Source organism: Saimiri boliviensis, chromosome 9 (genome assembly GCF_048565385.1).
Source record: "Saimiri boliviensis isolate mSaiBol1 chromosome 9, mSaiBol1.pri, whole genome shotgun sequence".
NCBI lineage: Eukaryota > Metazoa > Chordata > Mammalia > Primates > Cebidae > Saimiri > Saimiri boliviensis.
This window is the reverse complement of record NC_133457.1, coordinates 13,292,441-13,318,727: the sequence shown is the minus strand read 5'-3', so window position 1 is coordinate 13,318,727 and position 26,287 is coordinate 13,292,441. Positions and strand designations below refer to the sequence as shown.

The window sequence follows — 26,287 nt, the reverse complement described above, 5'->3', positions numbered from 1 at the left end:
CATATGGAGTGAATGACTCTGCTTTTAATCTCGGTGGTCTTCGATGCAACAATTTTGCTGTTGTTAAGGCATATATTTATTAAGACCCTTTCTGTGCACTCCTTGCTATGGGTTTAGAGGCAGAGTTCATACTTGTGTTTTGCCCTTTTCCCATGCCTACCTGTGCCCATGAAGCCTCTCTTAGTCTTCCCAATCTTTTCCTATTTTGCTTTAACAAATTGGGAAATGGTAATAAACAATTAGAAGATAAACACAAACAGGAAAAATGAGGGTATACCCATGGTTTTGCTGCTCCACATAGGCTGCAGATAGTGACACTTTATTTTCCTAACTTCTAGCTTAGCCCTCCCACCAGGTTGGTGGACAGGCAAGGAAACATAAACTCAGTCATTTTTTTAGTGAATAATTTTATCTTCTTTGGGAATCCTTTTTTTTTTTTTTTTTTTTTGAGACGGAGTTTCGCTCTTGTTACCCAGGCTGGAGTGCAATGGCGCGATCTCGGCTCACTGCAACCTCCGCCTCCTGGGTTCAGGCAATTCTCCTGCCTCAGCCTCCTGAGTAGCTGGGATTACAGGCACGTGCCACCATGCCCAGCTAATTTTTTGTATTTTTAGTAGAGACGGGGTTTCACCATGTTGACCAGGATGGTCTCGATCTCTTGACCTCGTGATCTACCCGCCTCGGCCTCCCAAAGTGCTGGGATTACAGGCTTGAGCCACCGCGCCCGGCCGGGGAATCCATTTTTATACAATCCAGGAAAATTGGCATCCACAGGTATTGGTGTATGGTAGTGACTAGGAGGAAATACTCATCCTAGAAAATCCTTGATCAATGCAGAGAATGGTGACTCTTATTTCCAGCACCTGTTCACTCTGCCCAAACTCAGCCACCAGGACCATTGCCAACCAGCCATGCTACCTGGCCTCCAGCACTCAGGCTTAATCTATATAGCCACTACCAGCAAAAGTCCTGCCATCACCAGTTGTGACCTGGAAACAGAGGTCTCTACCTTGCTATCTCATGGTATTAGGAATCCCACTGCCTCTGGGATTGGGCCGCTCTCTTAATCCTCAACCTTGAAGCCTCTTCAACACAGGTTACCCAGGGGCCCAGAGCAGCCTGTCTCATTGAAACACACCAGTGTGTTGGTTAATAATACAGATGCCTGAGTCCTGCCCCAGACCCACAGAATCAGAATCAGTGGAGTTGTGCCCCAGGAATTTGCATTTCACTAAGTTCATCAGTAGATTCCTGTGCATATTCAAACTTAAGAAACACCAGGCCTTTTGAAAAACCACATCTTTAAATTCTGTAGCAGTGAAAGTCCAGAGTTCTCGGATAAGCTCTGCTCTTGTCTTGAAGAAGGGAAAAAAACATATATCTCACTTTTACCAATGAGCTGAGGTAACAAGAAAAAATTTATTCCTCAGTCAGGTTACTAAACCTCACAAATGTTGAGTAGAAAACAGTGAAGTATCAAAGATAACTAAGAAGAAAGGAGGCAAAGTACACACACACACACACACACACACACACACACACACACACACGATGATGAGCAGTTTTTATTCAAATGGAAGAGACCTTGGTTGTGAAGGGTCTTGCCAAAGGCCAGAATTTAAGTGGGTCCTGCCAAATGGCTACATGATACTGCCCACAAACAGATCCCACTGAGCTATACGCAGCCTTCAGTTAAGGTTGATAACACAAGAAATTGGTTCAAACCAAATTTACTTTCTTTCCATCTTTTCTTTTCCAGGTTACTCTTTACTTCACTGACATTTTAAAGAAAGTTTTAAGCAACTATTAATTGGCATTCACTAGAATACAAACATTCAATGTTAAGTGTTTATACTAGGGCAGGATTAAAAAAACCCAGGGATAATTAAAATTCAAAAGTAATTTAAAAACCATACACACTGCATGCATCAATAACTCTAGCTTTGATTAGTGCTGTTAAAAGAAATTTAAAAGAATTAATTTAGCTTCATTAATTTTACTTTAAGGAAAAAAATTTTATATACACACGCACACACACACACACACGCACACACACACACATACTTTGAAGTCTCAAATATCAAGATTGATTAATTGTAAGCTCAAATTTTTCCAGTAGCTGAAAGGTATAAGTGAAAAAATGTCTTAATTAGCTGATTTATCGTAATATTTCAGCTTAATTTTATATTCTATTCCATTACATAATATCTCTGAGTTTAAACATAAAAATCATGGACAAAATACTTCAGTAAGACACACTATATTTCTATGATGACTTTACAGTCTGACATATGCCTGATATGGAAAGCTTCACATAATTAAAATAACAGGGCTAACTGCCAGCTCTCCACTTCAAATATGGAGGCATCCCTACAACAGGCAAACACTTAATATGATGTGGTCATTAATTTCTCTAATTACAATGTCATTAAATTATAATTATAATTATAATGTCATCCCTAGAAATGATGGCTTCTGATAGAGTTGTCTTCTTTTTCTTTGCAGGGAACATTCCAGTATCTATCTTCAAAACGGCCCAGATAGAATTGGGAAAGTATATAAGAAGGCCATTTATCTTCAGTACACAGATGAAACCTTTAGGACGACCGTAGAAAAACCGCTCTGGCTCGGGTTTTTAGGTCCTATTATCAAAACTGAAACTGGAGATAAAGTTTATGTACACTTAAAAAACCTTGCCTCTAGGCCCTACACCTTTCATTCACATGGAATCACTTACTATAAGGAACATGAGGGTAAGTTCAGCTCATGTAGCTGGAATTTCCTCCTACTTGTCAGTAGAAGAGCCTTTTAGCTTCTAAAATTGTAGACTTCTCTTCTGGATAAGACCTATAACTGCCATTTAGCTCTAAACTGTTTTATTAATAGGTACTTTGTTGCCACATAATAATGGCATGTTTTTCTTGGTTGTGCTGGTTTATGGAAAGTGTGAATGTGGTAGATTTCTAGGTGGACTCAGTGAGAGTCAGGGAGAGCTGGAGCTTCTTGCCCAGCACCCAATCCTTTCTGGCCAAATAGTCAGAATAAGAGAAATGGACAATGTGCATTAAAGCCTAGAAGAGGCAAAAATTCAGAGGGAAGAGAAAGAAGGACTCAAGATGTGGACTGCCTTATCTTTGACGTTCCCAGAAGTAAACATACTATGGCTGTTGTTACCTCCCATCCTAACTTCAGACAAACTCTGCCCCAGCCAAGGTGGCATAAGTAGTCTCTCATGTCAGTCAAGTTGTACATGTGCCTGAATGATTCAAGTCACAATGAGACACAGTTAATGAGACACAATTAACTGAAAAAGTCATTTGAATATGGGACTTGGAAGCCTTGAAAATAGTACCTGAAAAGCAAAGATAAGGTTTGGTGCCTGTGATCTCATTCTTAATCCTTAACAATGATGATGAAACAGGTGGTATTTTGTAGTGATGAAAAGCAGTGACTTTGAAATTAATAGACCAAGTTCTGAGCCCCAGCCTTGCCTTTTACTGGTAGAGTGAGCTTGGACAAATTATTTAAATTAGTTCAGCTTCAGTTTCCTCATGTATAAAATAGAGACAATGAGAATACATAGTAACAGCTCAATAAATAACAGCTGTTATCATAAACAAAAATGCTGGAGTCATGCTACAGTTCACTGAAATTGTAATGATCAAGCAGAGAAAATAATTTAAAATTAGATTTGATTGATTATTAGCTGTCTTTTTAAAAGAGATTGTTTTAGAAGGTGAATGTGTTGACTTTTTTGTTGCTGTTGTTTAGGGTTAAATTACATTCATGGCATAAAAGGCTGACTGCCATCCCTTTCTTTTTAATAATTTCATAGCTGATTAGGGAATTAGCATTCATTATAAAGGCATGGTAATGGTACCGTGGTTTTGTTAAAAGAAAAAAAGAGTTCCTAACTTATAGAGATACATACTCAAGTATTTATCAACGGAATATGATGCCCGAGATTTGCTTTAAAATAGTTTGATGGTACTGGGGATAATTGTGTGGGGGGGTACAGGTGAAACAAGATTGGCCTTCAGTCGATCATTGTTAAAGCTGGTTTGATAGGTACATGGAGGTTCAGCATATTCTTCTCTCAACCTTTGTGTATGTTTGGAAATTTCCAAAATTAAGAGTAGACATTTTTTAAATTCTATGGTTACTTCATGGACAAAAATCTGAGATCATACAAGAAGTTTTGAATTGAGAAGAGGGTAGACATTTTGCTCAGACTTCCATACCATGACCCAAGTTCTTTACATTGCAAATAAAGTCATTCGGCTCTATGAAAACCCAATCAAATATAAAAATTCATAAAAATGTCTGTGAAGCTTCTAAACACCCTAACCATTAGTCTCTCATTTGCCTGTGTCCAAATAGGATATCGTCTCCCCAAGGATCACATAGTAGATGTTTAATAAGTGTTTGCTGAATGAATTAATGGACTATCTTTCTCTCATTTAAGTTCAAACACATTCACTTTGCACCTTCATTGCATGTTGCTTCCTAGGGGCCATCTACCCTGATAACACCACAGATTTTCAAAGAGCAGACGACAAAGTATTTCCAGGAGAGCAGTATACGTACATGTTGCTTGCCACTGAAGAACAAAGTCCTGGTGAGGGAGATGGCAATTGCGTGACTAGGATTTACCATTCCCACATTGATGCTCCTAAGGATATTGCCTCAGGACTCATCGGACCTTTAATAATCTGTAAAAAAGGTACATTTTCTCACTGTTGCACTCACTGTACTACCAAAAGACAGGGGCAGGGCAGTTTGTCTTTTAAAAATAAGTCAAGTCTTCTGTGTTGAGATCAAGTAGGTAAGGTAGAGAGGTGGTGAGTAGAAAAACGGGAAGGGAAGAGCAGGCAGGACTAAGAGAAGAAGGGATAAATGGAACAAACATTCATATGGGGAAAATGCCAATGAAGCTAAGCTGAAAGAAATATATTCTCCCCTGACATCAGTTTGCTGTATCTAACTTCCAACAGTGGTGCTAAGGAAAATATGACTTTACCAAATGTGACTCCTAAAAAGGCACTCCATTGAGTTAGATCTGTAGTTACTCGAATTATATCGGTAAATATAACATCATATTATTTATTGCTAACATTGTGAAAAAGACAACGTGTCTCGAGAGCCTGAAATGTAATTCCAACTTGAACAATACTTACCTGTAAAGACTTGTCTCAGCATGTGGCTATATGCACCAGAAAATAGACACACAACTTTGAATTCCAATCTTCCCATTTGCCAAAAAGCATTTAACAGTTATGTGGTAAGTCAATATCCAGATTCAGGATTGTCTTCCAAGCACTAGACACTGAACATATAATTCCCTGAGTGTTTCTGTCTATAAAACAGGAGTAACTGGTCCAGACTTGTGGTTTATTAAAAAAAATAAATACTAAAATTTTTTAAAACTATAAATCACCTGAAAACACAAATCAAAATGCATGCTAAAAATTTAGTCCTACTAAATAGTAATTTTAACTCCAGATTCTCTAGACGAAGAAAAAGAAAAAAATATTGACCGAGAATTTGTGGTGATGTTTTCTGTGGTGGATGAAAATCTCAGCTGGTACCTAGAAGACAACATTAAAACCTACTGCTTAGAACCAGAGAAAGTTGACAAAGACAATGAAGACTTCCAGGAGAGTAACAGAATGTATTGTAAGATTACAGAAGACATGTTAACTTTACTTTTTTTTCCCTTGATCCATTAATTCTGCTAAGCTTATTCCCTCACATAAGTAAGGAGTGTGTATTAGTCTGTGGTCCTTATAACAAAGCATATTGGATGTACAATTTGATATTTAGCTAAATAAGTCAAACTAAAAACTCTCAGCCAGGTAAATCCAGATACACCAAACTTGTTCCCAAACTGGTAAGGATAAACCAGCAATTATGGTTTAATGTATATGTATGTGAAATTTATATATTTATTTATCCACTAGACTCATTCCAAAAATTATTTGAGGCAGCCTAAAATTATTAAACTAAATGCTTAAAACTCTACTTATATATATATATATATATATATATATATATATATATATATATATATTTTTTTTTTTTTTTTTTTTGAGACGGAGTTTCGCCCTTGTTACCCAGGCTGGAGTGCAATGGCGCGATCTCGGCTCATCGCAACCTCCGCCTCCTGGGTTCAGGCAATTCTCCTGCCTCAGCCTCCTGAGTAGCTGGGACTCTACTTATATTTTAAACTAACTATATTTAAGAAACTAGTTCAAACCACGAGTTCTGAAAGGTATTCATTTTACATACTCTGTTGCCTCACTGGGCCCCCTCGTCAGCATCATTCTTTTCTACATTTCAGTTCACTTTACTTTTCTGGAAATGCCTTTTTTACAGATTAGACTTTTTCTTAATTCTCAGACAGGAAATAATGAGCTTAGTAAGATTATCTATTTCATAATTTGCATGAGAAACAGAATCCCTTAACAACAACTAAACCAATAAGTAGAGATTTTTTATTTGTTTGTGTTTAACTTCTTCAAAATAACCTGCACTCAGAAACTGAGAGCACAAAAATAACTATACTACCAAAGTCACAAACCAATGAGCAAAGTACAGATGTTGTTTCCAACTTTTATTTATATCTGGGTGGGAAGTCGTCTTTCCATACTTTATTCCTTTATTGTATACTAGCAAAAATAGATGTTATAAAAACATAGTCAAATTCCAGCCTGAGTAGGTTTGGTTTGGTTCCAGTGTCACATATGGTGCACTCAGGATTCTTCCCAGAACTAATTTCCACCTGGGAAATGTTTAGGCCCACTCAGTTTGAACAACGACAGTAAGTTTCTTTTCTTTTTTTCTTTCTTTCCTTTTTTTTTTTTTTTTTTTTTTTAAGATGGAGTCTTGCTCTGTCACCCAGGCTGGAGTGCAATGGCACAATCTCTGCTCACCGCAACATCTGCCTCCTGGGTTCAAGCAATTCTTCTGTCTCAGCCTCCCAAGTAGCTGGGATTACAGGCATCTGCCACCATGCCCAGCTAAGTTTTTTCTATTTTTAGTAGAGATGGGGTTTCGCCATGTTGGCCAGGCTGGTCTCAACCTCCTAACCTTGCGATCCACCCGCCTCGGCCTCCCAAAATGCTGGGATTGCAGGTGTGAGCCACTGCACCTGGCCAATGATTGCAGGTTTCTTCCAAGGGTTTCAGGCCGCTTTGCACATGAACTTTTAGGTCTTGGTGGCTCTGTTCCTGCTGTCCTACATTTTTTCCCTCCTTTGTATCTTTTCCAATCTTAAAAATTTTGTCTTGCAATCTTTAGAAAAAGCTATTCTTATGTTCTTTTTACAAAAGAAATTTATGGTAGAAAATTGGAAAATTTCTGATAAGCAAAAAATATATATATAAAATAGCCATACTACTACTACCAACATGATTAATAACTGAATACTAAATAATCTTCAATCTTTTTTCTATTAACTCTACATATGTGTTTTGTTTATTTGTGTATATATATGCAACATCTGTATTTACACACACACACACAATGTGTACAGTTTATAGCAAAGACATCAAATAGGTTTTATCTCCAGTATTGTGTTCAGCTGTTAATATGGTATTGGTGAGAATCCTCAGGCTGATTCAGTTTCAGAATGAAAGACTGCTGTGATTGATTAGCAATGTCTGACATGAGTATGGGAGAGAGGAACACCAGCATGTGTGCAACCTATTTTCCATTCCAAATGGATTCTATTTACATGGAGGTAACTCTCACTATCTCAAGCATTAATGACTATTACTCACAAACTCTGCTCTTGGCTTAAACAGCTGTGAATGGATACACTTTTGGAAGTCTCCCAGGACTCTCCATGTGCGTTGAAGACAGAGTGAAATGGTACCTTTTTGGTATGGGTAATGAAGTCGACGTGCATGCAGCTTTCTTTCATGGGCAAGCACTGACCAACAAAAACTACCGTATTGACACAATCAACCTCTTTCCTGCTACCCTGTTTGATGCTTTTATGGTGGCTCAGAACCCTGGAGAATGGATGCTCAGCTGTCAGAATCTAAACCATCTGAAAGGTAGGACATCTTTACCTGAAGTTAGCTGTCAACTGAAAATGGCGACGACTGGGAATCAGAATCTAAAAGCTAAATATCTTTGAAATAATCTGAGGCTTGAACTGGCATCTTAGTTTTATTCCTATGATGGTGTACATAATAATGTAATAAAAAAGACTGTAAGACAGCAATATTATAAAGTAATGAGATCTGAAAATAAATTAGGTTTTGGAAAAGAACAACTGGCCCTGAAAGTATAATACTGTATATGTTTACTCAGCTTTGTAAAATATACAGTATTGTAAAATCCAGAAAAACTGTATGTTGCACTGGAAAGTGCCCTGTTTTTCAACTTATTTCCATCAAGTATAACCAACTTTGTTCTTTATTTGAGCCTGGCCATCTTTTAGTTTAATTCAATAAATCCTTCCTTTATCTCTTTAACTTAGGCAATAAAAACATTCCTTGTGCTTGAAAAATATTAGTTTTTAATATTGGTCGACTGAAGGAAATTAAGCTTAACATAGGAGTTTGGATATTTTACTTTGATAAAAGCAAATATAATTGCTTTTGTCAAATACGCTCTGGGCCACAGAAGGCCCTGCACAGCAGATGTGCAATCATCTTGTGCAAGAGAGCAATAATACATGCTCATCTGGTTCCTCCTTCTCCACCCAATGCAACCCTTTAAAATATGTCAAAGCCTCTCTTCTCTGCTTATCTATAAATTTGTTCTTTATCTCTCAAAAGAACTACCAAGTGAAACCCCACAGAAACTGGTACCATATTTTGAAAACACATATGCTTAGTATCTCTGTGCTATATGTACATAAAAAACAAAGTATGTCTGTTTTAAATTTGGGTTTTCCATCACTAATTTATTTACAGCTGTTTGCCCTAGTTTATAGTACTGTTTCTATTTCTCCAATTTCCACTTGTCATCTCATGAGCAGTGTTTACAGGGCAATAGGAGAGAGAAACATTGGCTCCATTAATCGATGCCTCTTTCTGTTTCATTTCAGCTGGTTTGCAAGCCTTTTTCCAGGTCCAGGAGTGTAACAAGTCTTCATCAAAGGATAATACCCATGGGAACCATGTTAGACACTACTACATTGCCGCTGAGGAAATCATCTGGAACTATGCTCCCTCTGGTATAGACATCTTCACCAAAGAAAACTTAACAGCACCCGGAAGGTAATTCACAAAAAAGAGTACTATTTCAAAATATGCTCTTTCCCACACAAAAGAACCACAAAAGCCTATTTCAGCAATTAAAATTTTAATTGGTATCTGAAATTTAGTATTTAGACTGCTAAATATTTATTAAGGTATTTGATGTAAGAGTCTGAGCTTGAGAACTATGAGTTTTCAGTTCATGAAAAAAGATGGGTTCAAAAGTTATCAAATGCTTGACAAAGTCCTGAGAAAATATTGAATACAATTAGATAAATCAATTAATATGCTTTTCATTTAGAAAACGTAGCATTGTACAATTCAGCAGCATTAAGTACATTTTCAGTGTGTATAGCCATCACCTCTATCCATTTCCAGAACTTTTTTTTTGTATCACTCCAAATAGAAACTCTGAACCCTTTAAAGAATAACCACTTTCTTCCACTCTGTCTCCGCCTCTGATAAACTCAATTCTACTTTCTGTCTCTATGAGTTTTCCTGTTCTAGGCAACTCATACAAGGGGAACCATACAATATTGGTCCTTTTGTGCCTTTTATATCACTTAGCATAATGTTTTAAGATTTGTTCATGTTGTAGCATGCATCCAAATTCCACTCCTCTTTAAGATTGAATAATACTTCATTGTATATATGTACCACATTTTCTTTATTCATTCATCTTTTCACAGACATTTGGGTTGTTTCCACCTTTTGGCTATTGCGAATAATTTTATAAACAATTTTTATACAAATAACACTGTTCAAGTCTATGCTGTTAATTCTTTTGTATATGCAGCTAGAAGTGGAATCACTGGATCATATGGTAATTCTAGTTTTAATTATCTTAGGAATCATATTACTGTTTTTCATAGCAACTGCACCATTTTATAGGCTCATAAGCAATGTACAGGGGTTCCAATTTCTTCACATTTTCATCTACACTTGTTATTTTCTGTTTCTTTCTTTCTTTCTTTTTAATAATGACCATTCTAATGAGCATGAGATCATGTTTCATAGTGGTTTTGATTTGCATTTTCTTAATGACTAGTAATGTTGAGGATCTTTTCAAATACTTTTTGGTCATTTGTGTCTCTTCGTCAGAAAAATGTCTATTTAAGTCCTTCAGCCATTTTTGAAGCAGGGTTTTTGTTGTTGTGGACTTGTAAGAGTTCTTTATATATTTAGGATGTTAATTCCTTATCAAATACTTACAAATAGTTTCTGGCATTCTATAGGTTGTCTTTCACTCTCAATAGTGTCCTTTGATGTACAGAAGTGACTCTTTGTACATGTCTGAATGACTTGCACAGCCTCCTAGCCATCTGTTTGTCTTCCTTTCCTACTATCAATTTTTTACAAAGCAGTACTGTGATCTTTCAAAAATGTCAATGAGATGATGCCACTCCCCTGCCCCAAGTCTTTACTCATATATCACTTCCTCAGAGAAGGCCTGTTTGCCATCCATATTAAAAATACCCTCCTTGGAAAGGTTAAGTAATTCATTCAACTTCAGACAGTAAATGAATAGCTAGGCCTTGCTCAGCCCAGACCTGTGACTCCTGAAGCAGAGATGTAAGTCACAGGCTATACTGACAACCTAAATGTGGTTACTCCCAAAGCTGCATCTCCAACTCAGAAGGCTCTTGTGAATTTCAGATTTGCATTTCAAACTTCTCAGTGACATCCCTTCTTGGATGAGGCTGTTCACACTTCCCTCCTCATCAAGCACTGCCTCATTTTATAGTAACTTTCTCTGAAAGCTATCTGCTTCTCTCCATCTTCTTTCCCAATACATATGAAATCATCTCTACCTCTCACTGAAATTGGAAAAGCACGCTCCTGACTGGTCTCCCTACTGCAGTCTTGTGTTTTCCAACACGTTCTCCCAACAGCTGCCACAGGGATCCTCCTAAAACGCCAATCCTGAATGCTTAAGTCTTCCAAATGCTTCTCACTGCCCTGGGATGGAAGACTGAAACCTCAGCTAGGTCCTCCTACTTATCTTCCATCTATCTAAGCCTCATTCATCACTCCTCTGCCCTGCCCTGCATGCTATCCTTCTAGAAAATATGCTTATGCCATATTATCTAGAATATTATCTTGAATATGGCATGCTCGCTCTTTTCTCTCAGGCTTCTCGCAGGCGGTTTTCTCTTTGTATACACCTACCCCCGTCTTCCCGCTACACACACACTTCATCCTTCTAACTCTACTTCCCCTTTAGCTTTAAGTAATTACTTCCTCTGGAACACCTTTGTGGCTTCTTCCCTGCACTTTCCCCAACCTCAAAGAAATGCTCCATAACACCCTGTGCTTATTATACTATATTATATTGATGGGCTCATGGCCTGTCTTCTCTGCCAGATGTAAGGTCCATGTGGACAGGGATGAGTCCACTTTGCTTGTGGTTAAGTCATCAACACATACCACGATTCTCAGCAAAGAGCAGGTGTTCAATACATTTGTCAAATGAAAGAAATGATGAATGAGGTGGCATTGTGCAAGTCGAATAAATATCTTTCTGAAATTTATTTTTGTCATTTGCAAAATATGGAGAATAGTACTGACTTTGTTGCAGTGTCATGTGAATTTCAGCTAATAAATAAAAGCTCCTGGCCAGGCGCAGTGGCTCATGCCTGTAATCCCAGAACTTTGGGATGCCAAAGCAGGTGGATCACTTGGGGCCAGGATGCAAGATCAGCCCGGCCAACGTAGTGAAGCCCCATCTCTACTAAAGACAGAAAAAAATTAGCTGGGCATGGTGGTGCAGCCTGTAATTTCAGTTGTTTGGGAGGCTGAGGAATGAGAATCACTTGAACCAGGGAGGCAGAGGTTGCAGTGGGCCAAGGTTGCACCACTGCTCTCCAGCTTGGGCAGCAGAGTGAGACTCTGTCTCAAAAAACAATCAATCAATCAATCAATCAATGCTCCTGAGTAGCTGGCCAGTACTAATACATAATAAAGAATAGCCATTGTGTTTTAAACATTTCACAATTTGATAAAAAGATTCTGGCCAGGCACGGTGGATCACAAGGTAAGGAGTTCAAGACCAGCCTGGCTAAGATGGTGAAACCCCCATCTCTACTAAAAATGCAAAAATTAGCCAGGTGTGGTGGTAGGCACCTGTAATCCCACCTACTTGGGAGTCTGAGGCAGAGGATTACTTGAACCCAGGAGGCGGAGGTTGCAGTGAGCCAAGATCATGCCACTGCACTCCAAAAACCTGGGTGACAGAACCAGACTTCATCTCAAAGAAAAAAAAAAAATTCTATGGTAGAACCCTTTGCCAAGGGATTGATTGACAAGGGCCTGCCTGAAAATTTTGTCTTCACCTGAAAATATAAACATCCTCCATGATTCTCTACTTCTTAACTTGCCATCCCTGTATGAGTGGCCTGGAACTGCCTGCTCTGTTTGAGTAACTGATATGATTGCTATAAATCATGGATAATATTCATCTCTAAGCACGGGTCAGAATTTTTCTCTTCATTTACCCTATGTGAATATCTGTTTTCTGTTCTATTTCAAGCCCAGCATTAAACACTTTTTCCCCCCTGGCAGTGACTCAAAGGTGTTTTTTGAACAAGGTCCCACAAGAATTGGAGGCTCTTACAAAAAGCTGGTTTATCGTGAGTACACAGATGCCTCCTTCACAAATCGAAAGGTGAGAGGCCCTGAAGAAGAGCATCTTGGCATCCTGGGTGAGTCCATGCAGAATATATATGGCTGGTGTACTCTTCCCACGGTCTACACCGACCTCAGAAAGAATAGTAACTTCAGGACCTACTGCATGATTTCTATGTGTAAAGTAGGTGTGTGGAAGATAAAACAATAAAATGCAGCAGCTAATTACTTTTCCAAATGTAAATTATCAATAGTAAATTTTCATCATTAAAAGCCACACTGACGGCGGGGAGTGGTGGGTCACACCTGTAATCCCAGCACTTTGGGGAGCCAAGGCAGGTGCATCACTTGAGGTCAGGAGTTTGAGACCAGCCTGGCCAACACAGTGAAACCCCATCTTTACTAAAAATACAAAAATTAGCAGGGCATGATGGCAGGCACCTGTAATCCCAGCTACTCGGGAGGCTGAGGCAGAAGAATTGCTTGAACCCAGGAGGTGGAGGTTACAGTGAGCTGAGATCACACCACTGCACTCTAGCCTAATGAGAGAGCAAGACTCTATCTAAAATAAATAAATAAATAAATAAATAAATAAATAAATAAATAAACAAAGCAAGAAAACCCAGGCCATTAATGAGACCAGCCCAGTTATCCTAGAGCCCTCTGCAGGCTGCCCCCAGCAGAGTCCAGAGACCTGTTCTTTCTGAGGCACTCAGGCAGAATAGCCTAGTGGGTGAGTAGAGTATGGATTCAGATTGTCCTGGCTCTTCACTTTTTTTTTCCTGGCGGTGATTCAGAGGTATAATACTTTTCAACAAGGTATTACAAGAATTGGAGGCTCTTTTAGAAAGCGGTTTTTTTGTGAGTATGAAATGCATACATTAGCTGTGTGACTTTTGAAAGTTACTCAACTTGGCCGAGCGCAGTGGCTCATGCCTGTATTCCCAGCACTTTGGGAGGCTGAGGCAGGCAGATCACTTAGGTCAGGAGTTTGAGACCAGCCTGGCCAACATGACAAAACTCCGTCTCTACTTAAAAAAAAACAAACAAAAATTAGCTGGGCGCATAATCCCAGCTACTCGGGAGGCTGAGGCAGGAGAATTGCTTGAACCCAGGAGGCAGAGGTTGCAGTGAGCTGAGATCGCACCACTGCACTCCAGCTTGGGCAAAAGAGTGAGACTCAAAGAAAAACAAAAAAAGAAAGAAAGAAAGAAAGAGAATTATTCATTATCTGTGTCTGTTCCCTTCTGTAAAATGGGAACAATAGTTACTAAAGTTGGTATAGGGATTAAATGAATTAATACATATAAACACTCAGAAGAACAGATAGGAAGCTCTCGATAAATGTCATTTTGTATATTACATAAAATATTTATGTAAAATATATGTTTTTATTCTATAATTGGTAATCATTAATTTTTGTCATGGAAAATCCAAAACAGTGTTATCCTTCACATCCAAAATAATTCAACTTACCTGCTTTGGGTGATCAAAGTTTATAGTACCTAACTTTTGGGACAAAGGACTCACCTCTAGCCAACAGAAGATTAGGCTGAGGAGGGTCAACATTCTGGATCGTTTTCGTAGATGTAAAAAGCTTACTAATTGACTTGTACAAAAATGATCATTGATTTCATTAATCTGAAGTTGGACTAAAAAGCCCTTCCCTCCTTCAAACCTCAACGTATCAGATTGATTATGGACTTTTCAAAAACCAAGCTTTCCATTCACCACAGATAGGCATGTTGCTCCTAGTAGTTCTTGCCAGATGACACAGTCAAAGAAGATAACTGTTTTATTCGTTCTGCCTGTTATATACCAAGGAAAGATAATAATTCTCTCTTTGTTCCCAGGTCCTGTCATTTGGGCAGAGGTGGGAGACACGATCAGAGTAACCTTCCATAACAAAGGGGCATATCCCCTGAGTATTGAGCCAATTGGGGTGAGATTCAGTAAGAGCAACGAGGGCACTTACTATTCCTCACATTACAGTACCCAGAGTGGAAGTGAGTATGCCCCTCTGTAACCAATCAACAACATTTAATAACCCACTGTACTGGTCACTTACAGTGTCACGCAAAAACTGAAGGCAGGACCTCCCAAGGAAAATGCTCATATATCATTTCTAGGCATCATGCCAGGAAACAATAAGCCCCTTCTCCTACCTCCAATTGGTTTATGGAATTTTGTCCTGCCTTAATTGGATGGTTATTGACAATGCTGACAGTAATTTAGTTGGGTTGTATCGATTTTACATTTCTGGAGTATTCTGGGTGATTTTAATTTTTAAAAAAGTTCGTATAAGAATGTTCGATGTTCGCCGGGCGCGGTGGCTCAAGCCTGTAATCCCAGCACTTTGGGAGGCTGAGGCGGGTGGATCACGAGGTCAAGAGATCGAGACCATCCTGGTCGACATGGTGAAACCCCGTCTCTACTAAAAATACAAAAAATCAGCTGGGCATGGTGGCGTGTGCCTGTAATCCCAGCTACTCAGGAGGCTGAGGCAGGAGAATTGCCTGAACCCAGGAGGCGGAGGTTGCGGTGAGCCGAGATCGCGCCATTGCACTCCAGCCTGGGTAACGAGAGCGAAACTCCGCCTCAAAAAAAAAAAAAAAAAAAAAAAAAAAAAAAAAAAAAAAAGAATGTTCGATGTTCACTTTAGAATATTTGAAAATATAGAAAAGTGTAGCCAAAATATTAATTTTCCATAGTTCTATAATTACTATTATATTTTTATATAATTCTTCCACTTTCATCTGTATACGTATATATTTTTAAATGTGGTTGATATCATAGCGCATGTTATTTTAATTTCATAATCAGTTTGTCCCCTTAGCATTATAAGGGTTTTATAAACATAATTTTAATGATATAAAATATTTCATCATGTGGATGTTTTTGACTATTTTTACATATCAAGGATTGAAGACTAGTGACCTGCAGTATGACTGTGGGCAGGTTACTCAATCTTTTTGGCCTCAGTTCTCTCAGGCGTAAATTTGAGAGATTTAAATAGGATCATCTGCAAAGTTCCTTTCAATTCTACAATTATTTTCAGTTCCATTTTATTCAATAGGAAATGCATCGATTACAATGTATTGCCAGGCATTGTTCTTCTAATTGATAGAAATATAGATACAGTGCTTGCCTTCAAGAAAGTTAAGTTCTATTCAAGAGAAATACACACAACATAACATGAAAGGTGCTAGGGACATTGCTGGAAGATGTGTGAGCACCAAGAGGGAAACCAATCCCAGAAGGTTTAGAAGAGTCTATCTGGAGCCTGGTGCAGTGTCTCACGCCTGTAATCCCAGTACTTTGGGAGGCAGAGGTGGGCAGATCACGAGGTCAAGAGATCAAGACCATTCTAGCCAACATGGTGAAACCCTGTCTCTACTAAAAATACAAAAATTTACTGTGTGTGCTGGAGCATGCCTATAGTCCCAGCTGCTTGGGAGGCTGAGACAGAAGAATTGATTGAACCTGCGAGACAGAGATTGCAGTAAGCCGAGATTGAGTCACTGTCCTTTAGCTCAGCGACAGAGTGAGACTCCATCTCAAAAAAAAAAAAAAAAAAAAAAAAAAAAAAAAAAAAAAAAAAAGGAGTCTATCTGGATGCAATCACATGGGTCTGTTATCTGACACTAGAGCATAAGTGGGATTTCATTCTAATTTTTAACTAAGAACTCAGAAGTGGGCTATTCTAGACTGAACTTAGTCTACTTTGTAGCTGAAATGACCACATTAGAAAGCACACTTAACCTCTCTAATGTGACCTTTCTCAGGTGTGCCTTCTTCAGCCTCCCATGTGGCACCCACAGGAACATTCACCTATGAATGGACTGTCCCTGAAGAAGTAGGACCCACTTACGCAGATCCTGTATGTCTAGCTAAGATGTATTATTCTGCTGTGGATCCCACTAAAGATATATTCACTGGGCTTATTGGGCCAATGAAAATATGCAAGAAAGGAAGTTTACATGCAAATGGGAGACAGGTAAGTCCAACTGGGGAAAAAACACATGAGATGAACAATTGTTTAGTCTCTTTGAAAATGATCATTTGACATAGAAATAGAAATATCTAACCTTATCACTATCTCCAAAAATACTTTAGTATACACCTTTAAAAGATAAGGATATCTTTAAAAATGCCCATAATTACCACACCTTAAAATAATAACCACACACATCATAACTCCTTAAAGTTATCAAATAGCCACTCAACGTACACATTTCCCCAACTGATTTATTAAGTCTGTTGTTTGAATCAGTATCCGAACAATTACACATATTACAATGAATTTATGTTTCCTAAGATTGTTTACTTGAAATTTTTCTGTTGCTAGAGTCATCAGTCCTGTAGAAGTTTCCTATGTCCTGATTTTACTTATTTTATTCCTGCAGTATCATTTAACACAGGGGTCCCCAACCACCCCCCCACACACACACCCCCACACACAGCTGTGGGCCACACAGCAGGAGGTGAGCCTGTTAGATGTTCTGTTAGGAACAGGGCCACACAGCAGGAGGTGAGCCTGTTAGATGTTCTGTTAGGAACAGGGCCACACAGCAGGAAGTCAGCAGCAGGCATTATCACCTGAGCTCACCTCCTGTCAAATCAGTGGCAGCATTAGATTGTCATAGGAGTGCAAACCTTAGTGTGAACTGTGAGTGTGAAGGATCTAGGTTGCACGTTCCTTATCAGAATCTATGCCTGATGATCTGAGGTAGAATAGTTTCATCCAGAAACCTCCCTATCTCCCAGCGATTTTTGTAGAAAAATTATTTCCAAGAAACTGGTCCTTGGTGCCAAAAATGTTGGGGATTGCTAAAACATGTTTCTTTCTCTCTGCTTCTATTTCCCGTAACTAGTATTTGGATCTAAAAGTTTGATCTAATTCAGATTTTTTCTTTTTTCTTTTCTTTTCTTTTCTTTTTTTTTTTTTTTTGAGACGGAGTTTCACTCTTGTTACCCAGGCTGGAGTGCAATGGCGCGATCTCGGCTCACCGCAACCTCCGCCTCCTGGGTTCAGGCGATTCTCCTGCCTCAGCCTCCTGATTAGCTGGGATTACAGGCACGCGCCACCATGCCCAGCTAATTTTTTTGTATTTTTAGTAGAGACGGGGTTTCACTATGTTGACCAGGATGGTTTCGATCTCTCAACCTCGTGATCCACCCGCCTTGGCCTCCCAAAGTGCTGGGATTACAGGCTTGAGCCACCGTGCCCAGCCAGATTTTTTTTTCTTTCAAGACTACTTCAAATATGGTACTGAGCACTTCTATCAGGGAGTACTTAATTTATAGTTGTCCCTTAATTGGGGATGTTATCAGCTACTGATAATGGTTTCCTAGATTCATATACTAATCAGGGTTGCATAATAGTACTATTCTAATTCCATCTTCCTTTCTTTATTAGCTGGCATACTTCTCTACAAACAGAAACTTCTTAATGAATTATTTGGTTACCCTGAGGTACACAGTATATAGAAAGGGTATGGCAAATACTTGATTCATTCCCTGTATTTACCAGTTTTCAAATTAATTACTCTCCTCTAGCATTCTTCAAACACTTCTCAATATTTTTTTTCCTTTTAAGTAGCATTGTGCATTCATGGATTTAAGCATATTTGGTGTGTTACAATTCACTGCCATTATCCCTACTGATGTTCAAAGTATCCTTTTTGACACTAAAGGACTTAATTCAAGTTGACTCCCTTATTTTTACATCACCATAGTCTTTGAAGATTCTCTGCTTTCTAGTATAATGAGACATCAGCCTCATTTTGTTTTCTGAGCCAGAACTGGAACTAGCCATTTGTTCCCAAAAGCCATTTTTTGTTTTTTGGTTTTTTGTTTTTCTTTTGGTGAGGAATCATTTCTAGAACCACAACGTGGGCACTAGAAGTGCTGGTTGCTGTTGGGGAAACCATTATTTCTGAGCCTTTGCCGTGGAAAAAAATGAGAAAAAACTTTTCAGATAAATTCATCACGATTTCATACTAGTTCTTTCTGAATTTCATTCTACAGATTTTTTTGTTATTGACTGCATCAATCTTATATTTGTTTCTGCTTTAAACTGCACTGAAAAATCTTTTTTTTTATAACAACACATTCACTTGATTCACCCCATAATATACACACAACAGTCTCAGAATCCCAATTACAATACTACAATCAACAATATAATAACTGAAAACAGTTTAAGATTTGTTTGTCACTTTGTCCTTAGAGTAGATCCTACTAGAGATTTTTAGCCAAATTACATATTTAAAGTCACTTGGGATAGTTCTTCTCTACATAGTTTCGCCACCATTGGATATGCAGATTTATTGAATTCATTTTACTTATCTTTTTAAAGAAATTGCTTTGAAAACTGTAGTATTATTTTATGTAAAATATTCATATGGCATTAACACCAAATCTATAAAAAGGATATATTCAAATAAGTCTAGCTTCCATCCCTCTCCCCTCCCACCTATTCTCTGCCTCCTAACTATAGTAACCTTTTTTTTCACTTTATAGTTTATTCTTCCAATTTTAAATAAACAATTTGTGTATTCATATCTTTGCTTTTTTCACTTCACAATAGAATCTGAACATCTCTTCATACTAATGTATGGAAATATTGCTCATTCCTCATTTCTTTGCATAGTATATATTACTCCGATGTGTGGACATACTACAGTTTATACAATCAGTCCCTCATTTGATAAGTGTTTGGGTTGTTTCTAGTCATTACTAGAAATACAAAACAATGTACACAAATAAAAAACAATGTACAGCCTTGTTAGCCTTGTTCATATCTCTCTGTATTTTTGCTGGCGTACCTTTGTGATAAATGCCTATAAGTTGTATTGTTGGGACAAAAGGTAAATGCTTAAACAGTTTTATGAAATATTGCCAAATCCCCGTCTGTATTTGTGCCAGTTTGCATTTTCAGAAGGTATATGTGAGATTATCTGTGTTTCCACAGCATTATTACAAACTATATTGTCAAATTTGGGGATTTTTACCAATCTGATAGGAAATAAATGGTACAGTTGAGGAGTGGATCAAATTTATCTTTTTCTATGTGGCTATCAGTTATTTCAACATTATTCACAAAAAAGCTAAACTTTCCCGCATTAATTGAAATGCTACTTTTATCATCTACTAAAATATTTATACGTAAGTGAGTCTATTTCTAGATTTTCTATGCTGTTCTGCTGGTCTTTATTCACGAACCAATAACGTACTGCTTTAACTAGAGAGCCCTTTAATATGTTTAATGGCTAGTAGCTATGTCTCATTGCTCTTCTTTTCCATCATTCTAATGGCTATTTTTGCTTATTCTTTCTACTGAATCTTGGAAAATTTATCTAGATCTGGAAAAAAGACTTGATAGTGTTTTACTGGGATTGTCTCAACTGTGTAAGTTAAACTAGAGAAAACAGACATAACTATGAAGTTGAGTCATCCTACATAAGAACCGGTCTCTCTCCATTTGTTCAAGTCTACTTTTGTGTTTTTCAAGAGTATAGTTCCTCTTACATGGATCTTGGATATTTTTTTAAGATTATGCCAAGATATTTTATTTTTATTTGTCCTTTGTAAATGGTAACACCATTATTTAAAATTTTAAATATGTGGCCGGGTGCAGTGGTTCACACCTATATCAGCAGTTTAGGAGAGGGAGGCCAGTGGATCACCTGAGGTCAAGGGTTCAGACCAGACTGGCCAACACGGTAAAACCTCATCTCTGCTAACATTACAAAAATTAGCTGGGTGTGGTGGCCCATGTCTGTAATCCCAGCTACTCAGGAGGTTGGAGCATGAGAATTGCTTGAAACCAGAAGGTGGAGGTTGATATGAGCTGAGACTGCACCACTGCACTATAGCGTGGGCAACAAAGAGATATGTAACTGAAATAAAAAAGGTTTTCTACTTTTGGATTCTGTTTTTTTTGAGATTTGAGTCTTGCTCTGTCACCCAGGCTGGAGTGTAGTGGCACGATCTCAGCTCACTGAAACCTCCGACTCCTGGGTTCAAGCGATTTTCCTGCTTCAGCCTCCAGAGTAGCTGGGATTACAGGCATGCGCCACCACACCCTGCTAATTTTTGTATTTTTAGTAGAGACGTGGTTTTGCCATGTTGGCCAGGCTGGTCACAAAATCCTGACCTCAAGTGATCTGCCTACCTCGGCCTCCCAAATTGCTGGGACTACAGGTGTGACCCACCATGCCCAGCCTGTTTGTTTTTAATCACTGTTTTATTTCATTTATGAGTACTGGTCTAGTCAGGCACTTCTTTCTAAGTCAGTTGATCACATTTATTGCATATAATGATTTGAATTTTTCACCCCCTGTATATGTGGTTATATTCTTTTCTCATTTCTAATGTGGTATTTTTTGGTTCTCTCCATTTTTAAAACTAGACTTGCCAGAGATTTGTATATTTCTCTGGTCTTTTCAAATAATATAGTTTTGGGTTTAATTATTTTACCTGTGTTAAATTTGTTAATTTATGCTTTTGTCTTTATTAATTTTTCTCCATAACTGATTTTTAAAAATTTTCAGATATTTATTTTCATTTGGTTTTGTTTAAGACAAAAAGCTTTTCAGTTCTTAGTTTATATGTTTAGTTTTATTTCATACATTTTTCTTTACAGTGTTCTCACATAAATTACTTACCAAATCTCAGTATTTCATTTTTATTTCTTCTTTGAGTTATTTTGATCAAAACTGACATACTTTTTTTTTTTACCTTTTGTCTTTGACTAGTAATTTTTAATTTTATTGCATTATGATCAGAAAATATGACCTGAAAACATTTCATTGAAGTTTTCTCTGTCGATCAGTATATTAGTGATGGTACCAGTCCCTGCTGGAATGCTTAGATATCTGAAAATGACATTTGTTGTTCTTTACCTGGTATTACATTTTTGTAGCATAGTTTCTTCTCAAAAAGATAAATGCTACTTCACCTTCTTCTGTCGTTTATTGGACTTGATAATCTCAATGTCAACCTTATTTTTTGTTTCATGATAACATTTTTTAAAACAATTTCCCAGGACATTTTTAGGTGTTGATCTCTATTACTAATTTTGTCTTGTTTTCAGTGAAACTTTTGAATCTGAATCCTCTGGTCTTTTCCCTTTGTGGTGGCATATACTTTCACTAGTATTTCTCGTGTTTGTGCCTCCTTCCTTTATAACTTCTTCCTAAAACTATTACCATGTGTGTATTTTTCATCTTGGAATGCTCTCCTCTGATTTATGGGAGCTTTCTTTAGATCACTTTTATCATTGATTCAGTTCTCTGCAGGGTTTAACCTTCAGGTCTTTGTTTTAGTTCGATTTTTTTTTTTTTTTTTAATTTGATAATCACCTTATCATGTATCTGAAGGACTGATCTCAAGGGAAAGACAGGCAATAATCTCTACTCTCTCCTTTGAGAGTCACTTATTCTCAGGGAGGGGCTCATTTGCTTTGATTTCTTTGACTGCCTTCTTCTGAACTACTGAATTATTTCATAGACCAGATAGCATTTCTGCTTCCTTTTTTTCCACTGGGAGAAGTGGGAGGAGGTGAGAATGTTTATACAGCTGGGTGGAGATTGTATGAACCTCTGTTCAAATTCATCTAGGATGATTTCTTCCTCAATCTGCTTCCATCCTGCTCTGCCTTACAGGAATCCTTCCAGTTTTCATGAATGTGGATTCAACTGGTATGCGCAACATGGGCAGGAGGGTAGAGTTAGAAATTTTAGATGCAGAGAGAGGCTCAGATTACCATATTGAACCATAAACGCACTAAACAGATACCAAAGCGAGCTCTGTTGGTGATCTGAGGTATTTCACAAACTCTAGTTCACAAAGAGCAACAGAAACTTCTGTTCTCATTCCTTCCCTTAGGCGTGTGTGTGCACAAACAGTATTGTGCACATGGAAGTCTTCTGCTTTACTCATTCTGTCTCCATCTCATTTTGTTTTGATTTACAGAAAGATGTAGACAAGGAGTTCTATTTGTTTCCTACAGTATTTGATGAGAATGAGAGTTTACTCCTGGAGGATAACATTAGAATGTTTACAACTGCACCTGATCAGGTGGATAAGGAAGACGAAGATTTTCAAGAATCTAATAAGATGCACTGTAAGTACTGCATCATCCATTAACCTACCAAGTTATTTTAGCACTACATATGTAATGCTTTTAGCGAAACCAGAATGTGAATAGCTTTGCTCATTGATTATTTTTCAACAAATAATTACGATAGTGCCCTGAAGGTAATATCATTGGTTATTTGATGTGTCAGTCAATTACTCATTATTTCACTTAATTCAAGATATGTCAATTATATGAATGGTCTTTAAAGTGTGGTCCCTAGATCAGCAGCCTCAGCATCACTGAGGGACTTATTAGAGATGCAAATTCTTGGATCCCCACCCTGACCTACAAAATCAGAAACGGAGATGGATCCCGGCCATCTGTTTTAAACAAACTCTGCAGGTGATCCTGATGAACACCACAGTTTGAACACTACTGGATTAAATGCTTTTCTCATCTGTGGCTCAGTGATGACAGGCTCATTTGATTATTCAATATGAAGAAAGATATAATCTCAGCCCTCAATGATTCTAACCCTTGACTGCACGTTAGAATCACCCGGGAGCTTTTAAAAAATGACCAGTGCCCTGGAGTACCCCCAGAGATTTTTATTTAAATCTAACATTAGATTTTTAAAAATATCTATTGTATTTCTTAAAAGTGGTTAGAGCTCAGAGACAGTGAGACAGTGAGCTCATCATTCAAAAGGCCTACCCCACTAATGGACAACAGTACAAGTTATTGTAGCTAGTAGAAGGAAAACATGTAAAGTTGTGTTACAAACTGATTTTTTAAAGTTAGACCAGTACTAGTCAAGCTACTGACAATCTTTAAAATACTTCTTTTGGTTCTGCATTTTTGTATGAGAATATTATTCTTTGGAAATAATTAAATATGCAAGGTAAGCAAGGAAAAAACTTCCCACATATGACCTTCCCTGTTATTCAAGATGAATCAGAGACTTTTTCACCTGGAACAGCAACATACTTCCAGCATACGGTGCCCAGGAAAAGCTGTTACTATTCACAGATTTGGGTGTTCACAAATATAACCACTTAAATAACTGGAAATAACAGAATCACTGTTTTAGCCAGAAAGAACAGTGAGATCCCCAGGTTGCTAGGGACACTAGCATAGAACTTCAAGAACTATGCGTTCAGCTCTGCTCCTTTCAGCCAGGGGCCGCTCAGAAAGTGCCAGGAACAGCAAGGAGTTCCAGAGACACTCCTGACACATAAAGCGTAGGCATGCCTGAATAGGTCTTATATTAAAAATTAAAAAAAAAAAACAAAGTTGGTCTGGAAATTCTCGGCGGTTGTCACGTAGCAGAACCTAAGCCACTTCCAAAATGTTATTTCCCTAGGTCATAAATTCAATATTAAATAAAAACAAAGTTGGTCTGGAAAGTCTCAGAGGTTGTCATGTAGAACCTAAACCACTTCCAAAATGTTATTTTCCAACTTTTACAGCCGTGAATGGATTCATGTATGGGAATCAGCCTGGTCTCAGTATGTGCAAAGGAGATTCAGTCGTGTGGTACTTATTCAGCGCTGGAAATGAGGCCGACGTCCATGGGATATACTTTTCAGGAAACACATATCTGTGGAGAGGAGAACGGAGAGACACAGCAAACCTCTTCCCTCAAACAAGTCTTACGCTCCTCATGTGGCCTGACACAGAGGGTATATTTATTTAAAGCCAAGTCTCTATTGGACGGATTTGTGTAGTTTTGGTTTAAAATCCTGTAGCAGAATGTTTTAGGTGATAAACGTATCCCTTCCCCAAGCCTCCCAGTGCTCTTCCTATCGTGGAAAGAGGAAGGCCGAGGGCAGTGGCTCACACCTGTAATCCCAGCACTTTGAGAGGCCGCGGTGGACAGATCACGAGGTCGGGAGTTTGAGACCAGCCTGGCCAACATAGTGAAACCCCGTCTCTACTAAAAATACAAAAATTAGCTGGGTATGGTGTCACACACCTATAGTCCCAGCTACCCATGAGGCTGAGGCAGGAGAATCGCTTGAACCTGGGATATTGAGGTTGCAGTGAGCTGAGATCACGTCATTGCACTCCAGCCTGGGTAACAGAATGAGATTCTGTCTCAAAAAAAAAAAAAAAAAACAAACAGGAATAAAGAGCAAGTCTGGGCCGCTGTTTCCTAGTTATTGAGGGGAATGTGGAGTAAGAAAGTGACAGGCTGTGGTTTTCTCTGTTTCCACCCTAGGCTCCTCAAGATGATCCCCTCAACTTTTATTTATTTATTTATTTATTTATTTATTGAGACAGAGTCTAGCACTGTTGCCCAGGCTGTAATGCTGGGGTGTGATCTTGGCTCACTGCAATCTGTGCTTCCTGGGTTCAAGCAATTCTCCTGCCTCAGCCTCCTGAGTAGCTGGGACTACAGGCGTGCATCGCCTCGTCCAGCTAATTTTTTTATATTTTTAGTAGAGACGGGGTTTCACCATGTTGGCCTGAATGGTCTTGATCTCCTGACCACGTGATCCTCCCGCCTCGGCCTCCCAAAGAACTGGGATTACAGGCGTGAGCCATCACACCTGACCAAGATGATCCCTTTTTAAATTACGATCCTTTCAAAGATAGCTGGAAAATCAGTCTAGAAGGGGAATGACTCTCTAAATATTCTGCACCTAAACTTTTTATCATGTCTCTGTAGCCTAGATGTAGTGTTGGCTTGTCAGTTGCAAGTGAATATTCTATTCTAGAATTGTAGCCATGTGAATTTGGAGACATCTACAGACCTAGCTCTAAATGAGTAAAACAAACTAAAACATAAGAGAAAGAATTTTAATCAAAATGTGAAAATATGCTAACTTGTTTCAGGCTTTATTTGGTTTATTATATGCCACTGAAACTTAAGATCAATCCAGTGTCACTCTTTTTTTCCTTCAACAAATGTAAATATAACAATGAACAGGAGAGATAAGATGCCTCATGCTGCTGCAATTCTAATGCAGGGAGACAAACAACAGCAAGTATTTTAATACATATATGTCAAGTGATTATAAGTACATAAAGAAAAATAAGGCAGGGGAATATTATAAGCACATAAAGAAAAATAAGAAAATAAGAGATGGTGACTTAGAGGGGAAAGGGTCAAGATTCTCTCAGGAGGAGAGACCAGAATAAAATGAGGGCATGAACCATGAGGATATTTTGGGGAGAAGTGGTTCAGGCAGAGGAAACAGCAAGGGCAAAAGTCCCGAGGCAGGCACACACCTGACCTGTTCTAAGAACAGCAAAAGGCCTATGTGGATGGAGCAGGGTGAGCAGGAGGGGATGTAACCAGTGGTGTGGAAAGGCTAGATCATCTAACTGAGGCCACAATAAAGACTTCAGTATTAATTCT

General features: G+C 38.3%; 1 protein-coding gene across 1 annotated transcript in view; it reads left to right on the top strand.

The window, feature by feature from the left end:
- CP (ceruloplasmin) overlaps nucleotides 1–26,287 on the top strand; it is a 48,683-nt gene that overhangs the window by 8,291 nt on the left and 14,105 nt on the right. The window contains exons 2-11 of the mRNA XM_039480169.2: nucleotides 2,506–2,753; nucleotides 4,511–4,723; nucleotides 5,503–5,676; nucleotides 7,806–8,060; nucleotides 9,062–9,233; nucleotides 12,774–12,913; nucleotides 14,690–14,842; nucleotides 16,622–16,833; nucleotides 22,818–22,968; nucleotides 24,393–24,605. Coding sequence (XP_039336103.2) covers nucleotides 2,506–2,753; nucleotides 4,511–4,723; nucleotides 5,503–5,676; nucleotides 7,806–8,060; nucleotides 9,062–9,233; nucleotides 12,774–12,913; nucleotides 14,690–14,842; nucleotides 16,622–16,833; nucleotides 22,818–22,968; nucleotides 24,393–24,605 — 1,931 coding nt within the window. The remainder of the gene's footprint in view (nucleotides 1–2,505; nucleotides 2,754–4,510; nucleotides 4,724–5,502; nucleotides 5,677–7,805; nucleotides 8,061–9,061; nucleotides 9,234–12,773; nucleotides 12,914–14,689; nucleotides 14,843–16,621; nucleotides 16,834–22,817; nucleotides 22,969–24,392; nucleotides 24,606–26,287) is intronic.